Below are 17089 nucleotides of genomic sequence, written 5' to 3'. Positions count from 1 at the left end.
TTGAAATAAAAATTATAGAGCTGTTTGCTTGTATAATAGTCTACGTTTAGGTATAACCAAGGATACTCTGTCCTTCACCCAAACACTGGATACTTTCTGATTTTGAAGTTTCGTGTTATTTTATTAGATAATACACCCACACACCAGCCGCATCCAGGCTGATACCAAATCTGAAATGTTGCTGGTATATTCATAAGAATAAAGACCCCAAGATTAAGAATCTCATGCTCTACCAACTGAGCTAAAGGCGTTTCTGACTGGATGCATGTGCATAATAGGGAAAAGGAGGTTGGGGAGTGGAAGGGGTGTTGGCCAGGGAATTCCATGTACAGAATACTGTATGTGGGCGGCGAGGATGCAGCAGAGGACTGAATGGTCCACATGATGTTCCTTCAGTTATGTTGCTCATTATTTTGCTACAGAAGCAAGATGATACATTTTGTATTAACTCAACATGTCTGGTGAGAAAGTTTGCCAGATGATATGCAAAACAAGCCACCGCTTTTAGCAGAAGATCATGGGCTAAGCATCTAGGCAATTTAGGCTGTGGCAGGTGAGAGGCCTGGTATTTGTGAGATGCTAAGGTCACAGCTTGAATGAAGAAGGAGTTGGCTGTATCTGGCAGTTGCCCATGACTTTTGGATCTAAGGCAAGCTTGTTGAGCTTTGGTCTTCAGCTCATCCATCTCTTCTACTGATCTTAATCACTATACTGTACTTGGTGCTTCAAAGACTTAACATAGTGTTGTTCTGTGTTCAGGTTATTTTTTTTCTTCATATGTTTGTATCTTCAGTCCAGTTGTGATAGTTGTCTCCTCTCCTCCCCAGTATATTTCTGCAGTATTATTCTGCAAATAATTCTTCAAGGGGTAGCTCCCCTCTTTATGTTTGAGTCACTTCTTCTCCCCATCCCCTCTTTCCTGGACTTTAATGTGCAAGGAGGGTGTTGGGAGAGGGAGTTGGTATTAGTTTTGAACCATGTAGCTCAAGCACAAGGTTAAGGAGGTCTCCTCTTGAGTCTCCCTTTCAGCCTCCATGCCCGCAATGTACACTTTCTGGAGGTGTCTGTGGGAAATAGAATGCTGGACTTGATGGGCCTTTGGTCTGCCTTGCAGATTCTAGTTACAGATGGGTAGCCGTGTTGGTCTGCCATAGTCGAAGTAAAAAATTCTTTCCTGTAGCACCTTAAAGACCAACTAAGTTAGTTCTTGGTATAAGCTTTCGTGTGCATGCACACTTCTTCAGATACAGATACAGATGTATCTGAAGAAGTGTGCATGCACACGAAAGCTTATACCAAGAACTAACTTAGTTGGTCTTTAAGGTGCTACAGGAAAGAATTTTTTACTTGCAGATTCTGTTAAGCTTATCTCCACTACAGTGGTACCTCAGGTTACATATGCTTCAGGTTACAGACTCTGCTAACCCAGAAATATTACCTCAGGTTAAGAACTTTGCTTCAGGATGAGAACAGAAATCGTGCTCCGGCGGTACGGCAGCAGCAGGAGGCCCCATTAGTTAAAGTGGTGCTTCAGGTTAAGAACAGTTTCAGGTTAAGAACGGACCTCCGGAACAAATTTAACCCAAGGTACCACTGCACTAGGGGACTAGGGGGAAGCAACCCTCACTCCTGCCCTAGTTAAACAGATGAGAGCTTAATTAAATAAGGAAGGCATTCTACCACCTAAACAATGAAATTCTTGGAACATTTGAGTGCAGAGAATTGTCTGGCCAGTTGACAATATTTGTTTTTTTTTTTTTAATCATATTTATTAAAATTTCCAATAATAACAGAATAAAGAAAATAGAAAAGATAAAGAAAAAAAAGAAAGAAAAGAGACCAATTTTAAACCCTTATTTTCATAACCTTCTTTCTGGGACTCCCTCCTTCCCCTCCCGACTGTATTCCCCTTTCCCTACGTTGGTTCCACAAGTTCTCATTCCCAATTTAACCTAATATGTTATGCCTAATAGCCAATTTAAATTACAATCTTAACATCACTCCTCACCTTTAACAAAATAGAACAAAGATTTTTTCCCCCAAAATCTACCCCGTTTCCTTCCACGAATTCCCCCTTTTCTTTTTTTTTCCAAAACTTGTTAAATCAAAATACCAAAGTTATATATAAAAAAAAAATTTAAAAGATAGAAAATAGAAGAAGGTTCCAGAAGTTGATTACATAGCCTTTGGATTCTAGAATTCCCCCTCCCTTCCCCGGTTTAGATTCCCTATGTCCATCAGTCTGTATGTTGTCGGCCTGGAGGTCTCAAGTCCACAGCCAAACTTTCTCAATTCATCTTGCCGGTTTTCTTTAAATTTACTTGTTTTGATAATGTTTAATTTCAAAAGTCCAGTCTAATCGAGGCCTTTAATTTCCCTTGATCATTGTTACTCCTCCCATTGTTCTTGCCGTGGCGTAGTTGGTCCTTTACTCTTTTGTTTCTTACTTTCTCAGGTTTCTGTCTTGTTCAGCTGCAAAACCATTCTTATTCTGAAATCTAGTATCTCTACAGAGGTTTGTTATTCAGGAGCTTACTTAAATAGAAAGATTCTATTGTGTTGTCACCTCTGTAGACAAAACAAATATTTCAGTTTTGCTACTTTCCCAGGAGCTAAGACCAGTAGTACACATCCCAGAGTAGTTTTCCATATACGCCGCTTGTAATGTCCCAAAGCCCCTCTAGAGGGATTGCAATAACTTTGTGTCCTCTCATCCAAAAGTCAAATTGTTGTTTCTTTTTCCACCCGACATTTTGTATCCATATTTATATCCAATTGTATCAAAATTAACCAGCAAAATACTTGTAGCAAAGTCCTCTTTATATTCTCAAGATTTGACAGCTACTTTGACAGCTGTCAAACTCTCCATCTCTCTCCGCCAGGTTCTCTGAATCGCCCCGGTTCCCGGGGGGGGGGGGTTGCCTTTTCCCTCTCACCCTCGACTCTCCTCCAGCACAGTTCTTGTAATGATTCCATCGTGGAATTTGGTATTTTTAGTCAGCAATAAACTTCTGAATTGATCTTGGTTTCTCAGTCCTTGTTTTAGCATGTTTACAATCAGGGAGGGGACTGACTTCCTTTTTAGATCCCCCCCGCTCGTGCCGAATCCGAAAAAAAAAAATTCCCTTTTTTTTTTTTCCTCCTTTTGTACCCGGTTACCCAATTACTCACGGGTTTTTGTTAAATGTCCGAATTTCAAATGGAAGAAGCCAGCGCTCTCCGACGAATGGCATGCGGCTGCACTCGGCAGGGGAAGCGATAGACTCAAAGTACCACGCCACTCCCAGGCACCCGATCCGTAGCCTTTAAAAAGGCTCCTTCACGAGTCGGGAGGGCGCTGACGGTACCAGCCGAGTCCCCATGTCCACGGGCCCCGTGCCCGTGGTTTTTAAGGGTCCCCGCGTCGCCGGCGCGGTAGGACCCAGCCCCTGCCGAGCCGACTCCCTCCGGAGCTCGGAGGGAGTCCGCCATTCGGCGATGGCGCCAACCCGGAAGTGGCCAGTTGACAATATTTGACCAGCCAGTTAACTGGTGTGCCAGCCCTAGAACGGTATTAAATTAATTCTGCCAAACGAAATTATATACGATGCAAAAAAAGGGCCACAACTTGATCCCTATAACATGATCAAGGATTGTGTTGATCATTGACATAACTACGAAATACGATACGATACGATACGATATCTTTATTGTCATTGTCCCATACAGGACAGTGAAATTGAAAAACTACATAAAACTACATAAAAACTACATAAAACATTCAAAAACCCCTAAATAATAATAACAGTATTAAATAATAATAATAATAATAATAACAACAACAACAACAACAACAACAACAACAACAACAACTACCCCCTGTTCCCTACATCTTTAAACTTGCTTCATAATGTATGCACCGTTTGCCAGCTTTTTTGTTCTGCATCTCAGAGCTCCCATTATGCAGCACAGAAGATTTGGGCTGGAAGTTAGTTCTAACCCTGAAGTTCTGTTCATCCTCACAGGTTTTGTGGCAGTCCACGGGCCGCACCTACTGGGTGCACTGGCATATGATAGAGATTACAGGCTCCGGGGAGCAGCCTGAAGAGGAGGCTGCCCAAGAAAAGGTCTCCAATATAACAGAGAACCTGCAGCTACACACAGGTGAGGTTAGATGCACTGTGTGCATTGGTAAACATATGCATTATTATGGGTGTCACCTTTATTGCTTGTTTTGCTTTCTTTCTACTTTTTAGATATATTCCTTTAATAATGATCACTAAAGAGGAAGAATTGTGTTGCAGGCTTTGCTTTCTTATGTCTGGCCACAAAAATGATTTATCGCAGAATAATTCAGAATATTTTCTTGACTAAATTGACATATTTCCTCCTCCTCTTCCAGGAGCGCTACAGTTTTGTTTTCCTGTCTAGCTTAGCACATCCTTTATCTCTCCTCTGCCCTGTCCTGTAGCCATTTCTGAGGTTTTTCCTTCAGGTTGTTCTTTTTCTTGCCCTGCTGTCTCCAATTGTCTCTCTGTCTCGCTAAGACTTTTTCTTTCCTCCTTGCCTCCTGCTCCCCCCCCCCTCACTTTTCACGGTAAGAACCCAATCAACCATTCCTTGTTGCACGTTTTAAAGGTGACATTAGCATGGGTAACCTTAAAGTCAGGTTTCCTCAGCTGTGTCACAACACGTAGTCCATTAGCCATCGAGGTAAGAATTGTTGGACAGAGCTATAACATTTAACCAAGCTTGGCATCTGGGTGGTACCTTATGACAATTCCTGCTTGCACATTTGTATAAAACTTAATAGCGACACTGGCTGCTATACCTGATAAGTTTGGATGAAAATCTCCAGTCTATTACTTCTCCACCTTTCTTTATGTAACTGTGGCCTGGTCATTGGAAACAACAGATCACTTCATAAAGCTATTCCTTGACACTTCTTGCATACAGAAAACTTGCACACCTGGTTCTAGGCTACCGTGTATTCTGTCACGCTAGGTTTTTATGCATATGGAGTTTTTCCCCCATAAGAAAGAAGCATTCATATATGTGACCCCTCTTGCGTGGTCTGAAGTGATGCAGCAGAGAAATACTTTTATTGTGTGATCCATGTTGCATGTAGACTCACCATATACTTAAACCTCCCTTTCCTCTCTTTAGCTTTACATCTGCTAGTGCCCTTTTCACCATCAACTCTCTTCATCCACTGCGGTACCTTATTCCCTGCCTTGGGAACAACATTAGATGGAGCTGTGGGCACAAGCAGTAGCCAAGCCACTTGTTTAACTTGGACCTGAGTTTTCATGTATATCAGGAGAGGGCCTAGGAGAGTTTGCTTTCTTTCTCTGCATACAGTTACTAAGACCTTCTACTGCAAGCCACTCGGAGGACTGTACTCTCTACCATACCTGACGGATCGGATGAATGAGAACTCTGGGACGCTGAGCCGGGCTGAATGGTGGGAGCTCCTCTTCTTCATTAAGAAGCTAGAACAGCAGGAGCAGCAGGAAGTGGTCCAGTTCATCCAGCAAAATCACGAAGAGGTGGTAAGCAGAATGAATCAGGCATGAGAAGAACGAGGAGAAGCATTGCTGCTGGGAGGAGGACACTGGAACGTCCCCTTCCTACTTACCAGATCATTGTATCAAAAGTGTGGCCTGCCAGCCCGCAAGCTATGTCCTCGCGGTTCTTCTGTGGCTGGGTCTCTTGGAGGGGTGGCCCCTGGACCTTCTGCTTCCAGTGGCTGTGGCTGGACTTGAGAAGCACAGTATTTACATGGGAGTCGGCATATAGTCATACCTCGGGTTACAGACGCTTCAGGTTGTGTTTTTTCATGTTACGGACTGCCGAAACCCGGAACAGGTTACTTCCAGGTTTCGGGGGCGTGCATGCACAGAAGCGCTAAATTGCGCTTTGTGCATGCACAGACGTGCCAAATCGCAACCCGCGTGTGCGCAGGCACGCTGCTGTGGGTTGCGAATGTGCATCCCACATGGATCATGTTTACAACCCGAGCGTCCACTGTACTTGTAACTGTCTCTTTTTATTTCAAGGTGTCAGAGCTAGATGAAGAGGGCCTGATCCAGCTGTCGGTGTCGGTAGAGTTGGCTAAGAAGGTGCTGCAGCTCCTGAGCAAGTACTGCCAGGGCTGCACCTGCAGTGACCTGCATAGCTCTCACGTCTATCTCAAGTATTCCTTCAGCAAAGGAGGGACAGAGCAGAACTGCCAAAACGCGGACGTTACGCCCCTGGATTGTGGCGGCCTTTCTGAAGGCATGGCGTCCAAAAAGCCAAAGAAGGAGTCGCTCTCAGCTGAAGTGCCTTCTCCAGCTCCATCGGCGGCAGAGAAGACTGACACACAGCTGATTAATGAGCTCCTCAAAGTGGAAGGCCTTTCATTTCCGGACACGTTGGATGAAAAAGCCAAGAGTAAGTGTGCCAGACCGCATCCCCACCTCCGTTCATTTGGGGTGAAGTAACTCAGGGGGGCGGTTTGGGTTTCTTTTTAATCCCAGAGAGACTGGTTGTGGGCTGAGGGAAGCTAGAATGGAAAGTAAAGGGGCGTCATGGTGTTTCTAGACAAGAGAGCGTTTGAAACGGAGTGGCGACTTGTACTGATCGGTGTTTTGATCCTGGTCAGCTTTTTGCAGCCTCAAGGTGACAGGGAAGAGGAACTCACTGGAGAAGCTAGCAGATGTTGTGGATATAATCCAGAAATCTAGTTCTGAGGTTGCGCTGCAGATGGCTGGACTCAGATTCATCACCAAGATCTTGGAGGATGAACCTGGTCAAGAGAGACAAGTCATCAAAGTGGACAGTGGCCCTTCAGTCAGGTCAGTTCCCTTCCCACCCCAGGCAGTAGCAGTAGGAGGGCCATTTTCAGTTCCACTGCTTTGCAGGAGAAGGTGCCTCGGGGGAGGGGGGGATATGAACAGGATGTTAGCTGACTGATCTTCGGTAAAATCGGTCTTTCTTTTTTCTTTTAATAAGTAGATTATGGGTTATTGCTCCTTGGGGCTGATTCACATGTTAAATGGGTGAGCCTTGGGCACACACATCCTTCATCCCTTCTCTTCTCCCTTCATGTACACTGATTCTTTCTTGACTTCATGGTTTATAGCAAACCAGTGTGCTATTCCATCTGAGGCCACTGCATTTTGTTTTTTAATTTTTTTTTAATTCTCTGTTTTACAATTTAAAATACTCATTTTACCTCCTTAAGATATCATTGATTTCCCTTCTTCTCTTTCCATGGTTCATTTTACATATCATAAATCCCTGCATATTTTATAAAAACTATATCATTCAGTATTCCATTATTGCATCCATCAAAACTTATTTGCACTGCTGAATTTATCTTAATGCTTCCAGCGTTTTCAGCTGTACACAATTAATTTCCCACATATTCAATAAATGTTTTCCAATCTCCTTTAAACATATGTTCTTCTTGTTCTCTTATTCTACATGTTAAGCCTGCAAGATGTGCATATTCTGTCAACTTAAGTTGCCATTCTTCTGTTGGGACCTCGCTGGTTTTCCATTTTGGGGCTAACAATTGGGGGGGGCACACTGCATTGTGAGTATACAACACTTTGCCCAGCTTCGATATAACAGCAAGCAATGGTTTGTTGCACACCAAGAAATCAGGAAGGCAGGGAGAGGGGTGGGAGCATGACACATGCGTAACACTAAACCATGGTTTCACATGATGTATGTTCTTTAAAGAAGAAAAACAACAAGAGCATGTTTTAGTTATCCCAGGCCTTAGATAATGCAGCGTATAAATCCGAATAAAGTGCAAAATGAATTGGGTTTCCTGTTCCAAAGCAAGCTTAGTTTTTTATATGTTCGTTCTTCTGAATTTGGGGCAGCTCTTTCCCTGGACTCCAGCTTCTCCTCGGGAGAGACTCATGTCAGAGCGTAGGCTGGGGCTTCCTCTGCCCAACTGTGAGTGACCAGCCACCTATAGGGTATAACAGGGGCCTTCTTGTTGTCCTCAGAGAGAAAATGGTGAAGATGCTGGTGGAGCTTCTGAGCAACCAAGTGAAGGAGAAGCTGCTGGTGGTGATGGCACTGCGCCTGCTTTATGTGTTCATGGCAAAGTACGATTGGAGAGTTCTCTTTGCCACGGAAGGCGGGGTGCGTGCCGTGTTGGGCTGCATGCAGGAATATCCCGCATCAGCCTTGGTCCAGCAGGCTGGCTTAGCAGTAAGTGGAATGTGCGGGGGGGGGGTGCCTGATGGAGTATGGAATTGGGGGGGTGTTGGCATCTTATTCTATAAGCAAATGGAATGAGGGATTGGCATGACAGATTTTAAAAAACAACATATTTGCAGTGTAGCAATAGTGTTAGTCTATTGCAGCAAAAGCGGCCGGCAGTTTTGTGGCACCTTAGAAGCCTAACATGAGAGCTTATGCCATAGTTTTTTTGTTTTTCGTTTGCCTTTTTAAGGTACTGTCAGACACTTGAAAAATGTATTAGCCTCTTCCTCGTGTTTAGAGCGATGGACTATGAATAGTGGATACCTGATAATAATTGATAATAGGATAACTTTTGGGAGTTAATGGCGCATAATAAATTGCATGGATAGCACACCTGCTTCTGAAAAGGTGGATTTTTACACAGATACCACTTTTGCCTAGAAGTTTACATGTACTCCATCATATTTGGTGACTGCACAGGTCTATTTCATCTGTTTGTAGAAAGTGTAACTTGTGTGAACAGGAGGGCCAGGAAGAATCAAAAGCATATCCCCTAGCATGTGGCAAATGGGTCAGGGAAGCATATTGACCTGTGACAAGAGAATGCCAAGCAAGGTTTTCTAGAATTGTTCAGGAGTCGTTGCACTTGTGAGAATGGGCCACCATTCAAAAAACTGAATTACAATGGAAAGGGTGGGGGTTGCTATTGTTGGGAAGGGCTTTTAACGTTTGCAATCTTGATTCCGTTCCTGCTTTTTGCCCTTCTAGGCCCTGAAAGTCCTGGTGGGTGCTGGGAATTGTGAGCTTCTGGGCAGCAGTGGGAAGGCTAACCCTCTGAACCACTCAGATGCCCAGATGATGCGGGAGATCTTTGCTAGCATTGGTTCTGCTTCCGGCAAGGATTCGGATAACTTGCTCTGTGTCATCTGTACAGCTATTGAGAAGATGTTGGGCACACCTGGGTAAGCTGAAAAGGGATCCTTGGCAAGATACTGTTAAACTTAATTGAGGCTAAGGATAGCCCAGTGTGTGGAGATAATATCCCCTTGATCAGTAGCAGCTGGTGGGGCAGAAGGCAGGGAGACCAGCAGCAGATGGAGCATGAGCCAATCAGAGCCACCCTCACCTTGGTTGGCTGTTACATAAGATGGCAGGAGGTGAGGCTGGCTGAGGTTGCTGCCCCTGTTTCTATAGAGCAGAGTTTCCCAAACTTGGGTCTACAGCTGCTTTTGGATTACAGTTCTCATCATCCCTGACCACCAGTTCTGCTAGCTAGGGATGATGGGAGCTGTCATCCAAAAACAGCTGGAAACTCTGCTACAGAGCTTCTGGAGTGAAATAATTCTTTTGGAGGAATCTAATTAGTATGCCATGTTCTTAATATGTGGTTGACATACGTCTGAAGTTTCCCGGACATCCATTAATTTATTTGTATACCACCCTTCATCAGAGGCGGAGGGTACAGTGGGAGCGAGCCGCCCCGGGTGTCACCACTGTGGGGGGGTGACAAAATGCCGGGCGGCACTCACCGTGGGGCCTGCAGTGCACTTGCAGGCTCCACGCTGCCTCAAATGGCCCACCCGCCCCCTCCCCCTCAGCTGTAGGGTGGCTGAGTGGGAGGAGGCAGGCAGACTCCTTGGAGGCCCTGTGGAGCATCCTGCCCTGGCTGGCCCCGCCCCTGGGCGCAGAGCACGCCCCAGGTGCCCGATTGGCTTGCTCCGCCGCTGCCCTTCATCTACAGATCTCATGGTAGTTCACAGCATAAAAGCACCGTATAAAAGCCACAAAATATAGTAAAAATAAGAAAAACAAACCAATAACCTCCCCTTGCACAACACATTTAAAAGGACATTGGATGTCGATCAACCAGTCTGACAGACGCCTTATTTGCTGTTGTTTGAATTACTAGCTTCTCTGGAGCCGATCATTGCTGCTCTTGTATAGTGCTGTTCATTCGTTCTTGAATATAGTCTCTAAGGTAATGCCAGTTGGGGCCGGACCGTCACCCTCTGCTTGTTTCTCCTTTTCCCAGGGCTTCATCAGCAGTGCAGAATGGACTCTTGGTGCTGAACATGCTGATCAACCATCACAAGGGCCTGGCGGAGCAGCTAGGAAACTCTGACCTCCACGCCATCCTGCAGAGCTGCTGCCGAGCTGGCCAGAGCTCCAACGAGATCCTGGCTCGGATAGTGCTGAAGAGTCTGGCTGAACATAAGTTGCCACTGAGCCAGGAGAATGCAGGTACGCATGGCACTAGACCTGCAGTTTCTGATCCTTAGTCCCCCTTTGCAATTTAAGTATCAAACTGCAAAAGGCTTAGTTTTACTGGATGATGCGGGACAGAAATCTTCCCAGTGCTTTATTTTTCCACGAGGAAGAATCCATTTCTAAAAATGAGTTGTTTCATAAAATTTGTTAGTAACAATATATGAATGCCAATACAATATTAGACAAGCTTGGCTCAAAGTTGTAATTAGTTTTTTTCTCTCTCCAACTAATTGTCACTATGAAGTGTCTGAGGGAGTAGATAGGGAAGAATTCAATGTCACGTTGAGACAATCATGCTATTTCAGCTTGCCAGACGGAACAATCCACCATCTGTCATGCCTCTTGTGCTGTTCTGGGGGATCTCACACACATCCCAAGCCAATTCAGGGGCTGCACAGTGGAAGGAATGAGGGGGAAACACCATAATGCAAGCGCAGGGCTTCTACTGAGAAGGGGACCCATAGACCGGGTAAACCACAAATGCATATCGGTCCATATCCAAAGTCGGTCATAATTAGAGCAGAACTATTGAAATCAGTGGACTTGGGTTGCTAATTTCCATGTGTCTCCTCTGTGTATGACTAACATTTAATACCATTCAGTAATCCCAAACCAAAAGTTACACAAAGTGATCAATTCATCAGTGATTGGCTGCGCAGGTCGATTCATAATCAAAGCCAACATTCTTACTTCATCTCAACCTGCAGCTGAAAGCAAAACCAATGCTGTGATTAATTCTCGTTTCGTTTTCAACCAACGCACAGCGTCACTATCTCATTTTTCTTTTATGGAGCCAGGGAAATTGTTTATGTATAGACTCACTTGGGGGGACGGACACTTTATCGAAAGAGGAAACTGGTTCAAGTAATTCTGAATAAGATCTGCCTCCCTCTAATGGGCGGGGTTCATAATGGTAGTGCAGTTGTCACTCTGCCCCCCCCCCCCAACTGCTGATACCACTGGACGGGATTCACCTAATGAGCCCCATCAGTGAAAGCTCTTCAGAAGGATTTCTGCTTGCTCAGCTGGGCTTCCTGCCCCTCCCTGTGCCCCAAGTTGGCTTGGGTGAGGACTGCAAGACTAGTGTATGGCGAGGGAGGGGGGATCACTCCACCCAGCAAGCTGAAATGCTTGCAGAGAGTGTGATATTGAATTCCACCCAGTGTGTATCCTCACAGCATAGACCATTAACCTTTTACATTGAACTATATATAAAGCCCTTTATACATTTTTACGATATAAACTTTTGCCTCGGAGGTGATTGCTCCACAAGCCTTTTGGAACAACATAAGAGCAGAGGCTACTTTTTAATTTTGTTTAATTTTTTTTCCTTCTGGAAACCCCTACATCACTGACTTCATTTCCGTCAAACTCTGCCTTGTGCTACTAGAAGGTGTATGCATGGAATGCCTGGTCTCCTTTGCCTGCAAATTCAAGCAAGGTCTTCTGTACTTAACCTTGGAGAAGATTGGTCATGTGCATTTTGCTTGCTTACCCTTCTGGAGCCCAGTGTACTTGGGCCTTTCATCCATAACCCTCCTTTCCACAGTGAACTGCTGGTGTTATGACTCTCTCTCTAGGAGAGTGAAAGATGTGAGGCTTAAAACCACCAGCAATTCCTCATGTGGCTTTTCTAATCGTACTCAACAAGGCATGATCACCAACTAAGATTCTTCCACGACTCATTTCAGGAGAGTGCCATTTTAACTCACAGGGATCCTATCCTCATCTCTCCTTTTCTCCCTCCCCAGAGTCTGAGACCTCCTTTGAGCTGAAGGACATGGATGTCCCCACCCTGCTGAAAAACCTCCAGGAGACCAACTTCTCCAAGGAGGTGGTGCTAGCCCTGGAACGCTGCCTTTGTGATGAGGGTGTCTGCCCCGAGGGCAGTGGCACCGAGCTTTTGCCAGACCGTGAGCACTTCTTGATGTTGATGAAAACCCTTGAACAGCTGGGAGCTGAGAAGACTGTGCAGATGGGCATGCTGAGGTGAGCTGGAAAAGATGGAAGCGCGGCTGTGCCTGGGTTGGAGGCTGCAAAAATGGTGGGGCATGTCATTGTCATCGAGTGGAGAGGGATGCTACAGAAGAGTGTTAAGGCAAATTGGATGTTGGGAGACCAATGTCCCTTTAGTAAAGGTAAAGGGACCCCTGACCATTAGGTCCAGTCGTGGCCAACTCTAGGGTTGCGGTGCTCATCTCGCTTTATTGGCCGAGGGAGCCGGCGTACAGCTTCCGGGTCATGGCGAACCAGAGCAGCGCATGGAAATGCTGTTTACCTTCCCACCGGAGTGGTACCTATTTATCTACTTGCACTTTGATGTGCTTTTGAACTGCTAGGTTGGCAGGAGCAGGGACCGAGCAACGGGAGCTCACCCCGTCGCGGGGATTCAAACTGCCGACCTTCTGATCGGCAAGTCCTAGGCTCTGTGGTTTAACCCCAGCACCATCCGCGTCCCTGTTGGACTTGGAGAGGAGTTGTCTAAGCGGGCATCATGTATGCAGGGCCTACGTTTATAGATTTTCATCTTCTGGTAGGTGTGGAAACCTGTGCAACTTCTTAAAACTTGGAATCCAGGGATTTAGGACTCCGTGAACGGGGAGGTTCTCCAGCAGAGACAATGTAGGGAAGCTGTAGTCCTTCAGACCGCATGTGAAGGAACTAAGCAGAGGACACCGGTGTTGAGAGGTGGCTTTTATGATTAGAATTATGAGGGAGAATGCTTGGTGGGTTGCTGTGGCTGTTGCCAATCAGTTCTGGGGAATTCTCAAGGCAATCATGTGCTATTACGGGGGTGGCATTTCTTGTAGGAGTTGTAGTGAGCTTGACTTGTGGAGGAGTCTCCGTTCTATAAGGTTCCCGAGCATCTTAAAAGCAAAATGAAAAGAAGAATTGTCTTGCTTTAGAAAGAGAGACATTATTAGAATGGACTCTTGAGCTGCAGGGGCAGCCCTGTTGCACTTGGGTCCAAGTCAAGGCAGAACTTGCCGTTTCCCCTCTTAAACGTTTTCTGTTTGTTGCAGGATTTTGAATAAGTTTTTGGACAGTACCCAAGAGGATGCACTGCCCTGGCATGAGTGCATTGAGCCCTGCCTGTCCTCTCTGAGCGCCAACAGCAATGACCGGGAGGTGAGGGACTCAATGGGTATATGGCTTGAAATACTGAAAGCAGGAGGGGCTGGTGCGGTGGAAGTCGTTTGAAGATTGTCCAAGATGATGAATAAGATTGGGCATCTGTATTGTATACTAAGTTGTAAATCCCTAACCAAATTTAGTCAACAAAAAGCATTTTTTTGCCCTGCTAGAACCTCACATTTCAAGCTTAGAAGTGTGTTGGCGAAGCTCATGGCTTCAGCTCTGCAGCCGGGGCAGCTGAGTCACCAGGGATGGGTGTTCTGGGACTGGCAAATGTGCATATGGATAAATAAACCAAGCCAGTTGCACGTCAATTGTCAATCATTATTTCAGTCCATCCTTTTAAACAGTTGCTCTCCAGGTCACTTTAAGCAACCATATGGGGGAGTTTTACAAAAAGCTGGGCTTCCTTTGCCTTTCTTTGCTAGGCCTGTGTGGTCAGAATGGACTTAAAGTAATAAATGTCTGTTTTGTGGCTTGAAACCTCTGAGTTTGTGTGTAAGTAAGGCTGCTAGACTGTCAACTTGCCCTGGCAAATTCAAGGAATATAAAAACTTAGCTAAATGAAAGCAAGTAGCTGATTTGGTGGGGCTAACCCAAAAGACCAGACATGCCTGTTGAACAAAAATACAAGGAAACCCCCACGAGGAAGGTCCTAGAGCAGGAATGAGGAACCTGTGACCTCCCAAGGACTACAACTCCAGTCATGCTGGTTTGGGACTGATGGAAGTCCAACAACATCTGGAGGCTACAAGCTCTCCATCCCTTTTCTAGGGAGCTTGTAATCCATTCTTGTAACCACCTTGCACCTCCCTTCCAGAAGCAGGAAACTGCTCAAGATGAGTCTTAGTGTGCTTCTGTGTGGTCTTGCACCTTGGTCTTCTACAAGATCAAAGTCTGTCCATAGATTGAATAGTACTAACTGGGGCGCCGTCTTCCTTCACTAAACTGAAAGCCAGAGTTTACAGAACTGAAGCTGTGCCAGAGTGCAGTGGAGCCAGAAACCCACAAGCATGTAGATGCATTTGAAGCCATAGTGCATATGTTGACTTCTGGTCTGACAGCTTTTTCCCAAAGGTGGAAATTTGGAGACGAAGCCTTAGCCCACCTGGGGAATATATCAGGAGACAGCTTAAAGACGGGAATGGAGTTGCAGAGGATGGCTGTGGCTTCTCCAGAGCTGTTCAGAACGTTGTTGAAGAACCCAGCCCTGTGTCCCACCATCTTGCCATTGCTGTCTTCCTCATCTGTAGGTTGTGCAGGAGTTCATTCGCTTCCTGCATCGCCTGGCCACCACAAACAAAGACTGTGCCGTGGTGATGAGTCGCGTGGGCACAAAGGAGGCGCTCACCAAAGCGATGGACAGGTACAACTCCAATCTGCTGCTAGTGACGGAGCTGCGTGACCTGGTGACCGACTGCGAGAAATACGCCAGCCTTTATAAGAAGATGACCACCAGCATCCTGGCTGGCTGCATCCAGGTGACTCTGAGACCAGGGTGGGGTAATGAGGCTTGGGGTGGCTGGCCAGGTAACAGGAGGGAGGGCATGGAGTGTCAGCAACCTGGCCAGTTATGTCTGGTAAACCAGAGGAGGTCAGCCTGAGATTGGTGGTCCTCTTTTGAAGCTCTGGGGATCTGTTCTCTTCTCCATCCCCCATAATACATTTGACTTGCTGCAGATGGTGGAGCTCCCCTAAAAAGATGCTTGGTGAATTTCTAGGCTCTCTTCAGCAGTTTGGGCTACTGAAATTGAAGGGATCAAAAGCCAAATACTTTGTCCTGATCATGTCTTGAGCTCTACTAAGAATGCCTCTGTTTGTTCCTCTGCCCCTCTTGCTCCGACAGATGGTTCTGGGTCAGATAGAGGAGCACAGGAGGAGCCACCAGCCTATCAACATCCCTTTCTTTGACGTGTTCCTGCGCAACCTTTGCCAGGGTGAGCGACTCATTTGGGCAAGGAAGCAAGTGGCGGCTGCATCCGTGTGAAGCCTGATCCAATTCAACTTTGCTTTTTGGTCTAGGTTCCAATGTGGAGGTGAAGGAAGACAAGTGTTGGGAGAGGGTGGAAGTCTCCTCAAACCCCCACCGAGCCAGCAAGCTGACGGATAGGAACCCAAAGACATACTGGGAATCCAATGGCAGCACTGGCTCTCACTACATCAATGTTTACATGCATCGTGGAGTGGTGGTCAGGTGGGTCCTGGTGGGGTTCACTGAGGAATCTCTTTGCCCAGGTTGGGTTGGGGGATTTCGTAGGCAGCAGAGTAAGGGCGGGCTTGAGTGCGTTGGTGCAGATGGCACCTCTAAGGTTTTAGGGAGAAGCTCACCTGGCTGCTTGGTTTTCTTTACGAGCGATTCTCGGGGAACAGAGGTGAGAACTGTGGATATTTTTCATGCCAGGCATATTGTGAAACGCTTCTGGCTTTCAGGGCAGATGACCCCACCAGCTTTGTGAAGGGTGCTGGGATTCTTCCAGGGGTTTAGCTTGAACGCTTGTTTCTTTCCTCTCCTGGTGTAGGCAGATGACTCTGTTAGTGGCCAGTGAGGACTCCAGCTACATGCCAGCCCGGATCGTGGTCATGGGAGGAGAGAACTCTTCCAACATCACTACCGAGCTCATTACTGTGAGTGCTGCAATCTTTCTGTAAATCTGTACTGCTCTGGCCATGAACTTCAGGTCAGAAGGGCTGACATTTGAACGTTATTTCACCATATTGCTGCAGTCTGGACCCAAATTATCAATATTTGACATAGAGCATGTATCTGTGTTGAATTGCCTGACACTGGAGTGATTTCCTATTGGAGATTTCCTATTTCTACTGGACCTGCCTCTTGCCTACCTGCCTTTCCTTATTTCCTAGTGGCTATTCTACCCTTCTTCCCATCCCCAGCTATTTTTAGGGGTATGTTAGAAATTACATCAATGAGCAGGGAAAGATTTAGCTTGCCTTACTGATAATGCAGAAAAATGAAGGAGGTTTTCTCCATTGCAGAAGACATAACATCTATTGAGAGGATAGTGTTAATGGTTTCAGAACTCACAGAGTTAAAGAGTTCTGGTGACGTCTCTTTCCTGAGGCGTGGTTAGAAACACTTAAGGGAGGGGTTTGACTCCGAGTGTTTCAGTCTGCCTCTGGGACGCTATGCGAGAGGGAGAATGTGTCAGTTCTCGCCAGGTCTGAATTTATGGTGTTATTCTTCATGATTAAAGGCAAGAGAAGATAAGGACTGCCTTGTGTCTGCTCTGAATTATTACACACGTGCTGCAATTTGCTTCTCACCGCTGTGTTCGCTCTGCTACCGGCAAGAGAAAGAGGCCTGAGGAGGACTTTTTTGCAGGAGGCACGGATAGCTTGCAAGCTACGCAAGGGAAGTGTGCCAGGCTCCATGTTCAGCCTCTGTTTACACTCTTGTCCGGCATTATCCAAGAGATAGTCTCTTTAGATCTCTCTTTCCATTTCTGTCCTATGGAGCAGCTTCCTGATCTCCCTAAAAGCT

General features: G+C 46.1%; 1 protein-coding gene across 2 annotated transcripts in view; it reads left to right on the top strand.

Moving 5' to 3' along the window:
- The window catches only part of LOC308472875 (cullin-9-like), a 58494-nt gene that overhangs the window by 16545 nt on the left and 24860 nt on the right, over nt 1-17089 (top strand). For both annotated transcript variants that reach the window (XM_080998102.1, XM_080998101.1), the window contains exons 5-17: nt 4005-4143; nt 5341-5531; nt 6039-6414; nt 6626-6818; nt 7986-8193; nt 8956-9149; nt 10220-10428; nt 12207-12444; nt 13479-13584; nt 14844-15071; nt 15437-15527; nt 15613-15784; nt 16110-16215. In XM_080998102.1, the coding sequence (XP_080854228.1) occupies nt 4005-4143; nt 5341-5531; nt 6039-6414; nt 6626-6818; nt 7986-8193; nt 8956-9149; nt 10220-10428; nt 12207-12444; nt 13479-13584; nt 14844-15071; nt 15437-15527; nt 15613-15784; nt 16110-16215 (2451 nt within the window). The remainder of the gene's footprint in view (nt 1-4004; nt 4144-5340; nt 5532-6038; nt 6415-6625; nt 6819-7985; nt 8194-8955; nt 9150-10219; nt 10429-12206; nt 12445-13478; nt 13585-14843; nt 15072-15436; nt 15528-15612; nt 15785-16109; nt 16216-17089) is intronic.

This window comes from Podarcis pityusensis (assembly GCF_964106645.2).
Source record: "Podarcis pityusensis genome assembly, chromosome: 3".
Classification (NCBI taxonomy): Eukaryota; Metazoa; Chordata; class Lepidosauria; order Squamata; family Lacertidae; genus Podarcis; species Podarcis pityusensis.
Note: the sequence above shows the minus strand (reverse complement) of the source record. Positions and strands in the feature narration are given on the sequence as shown.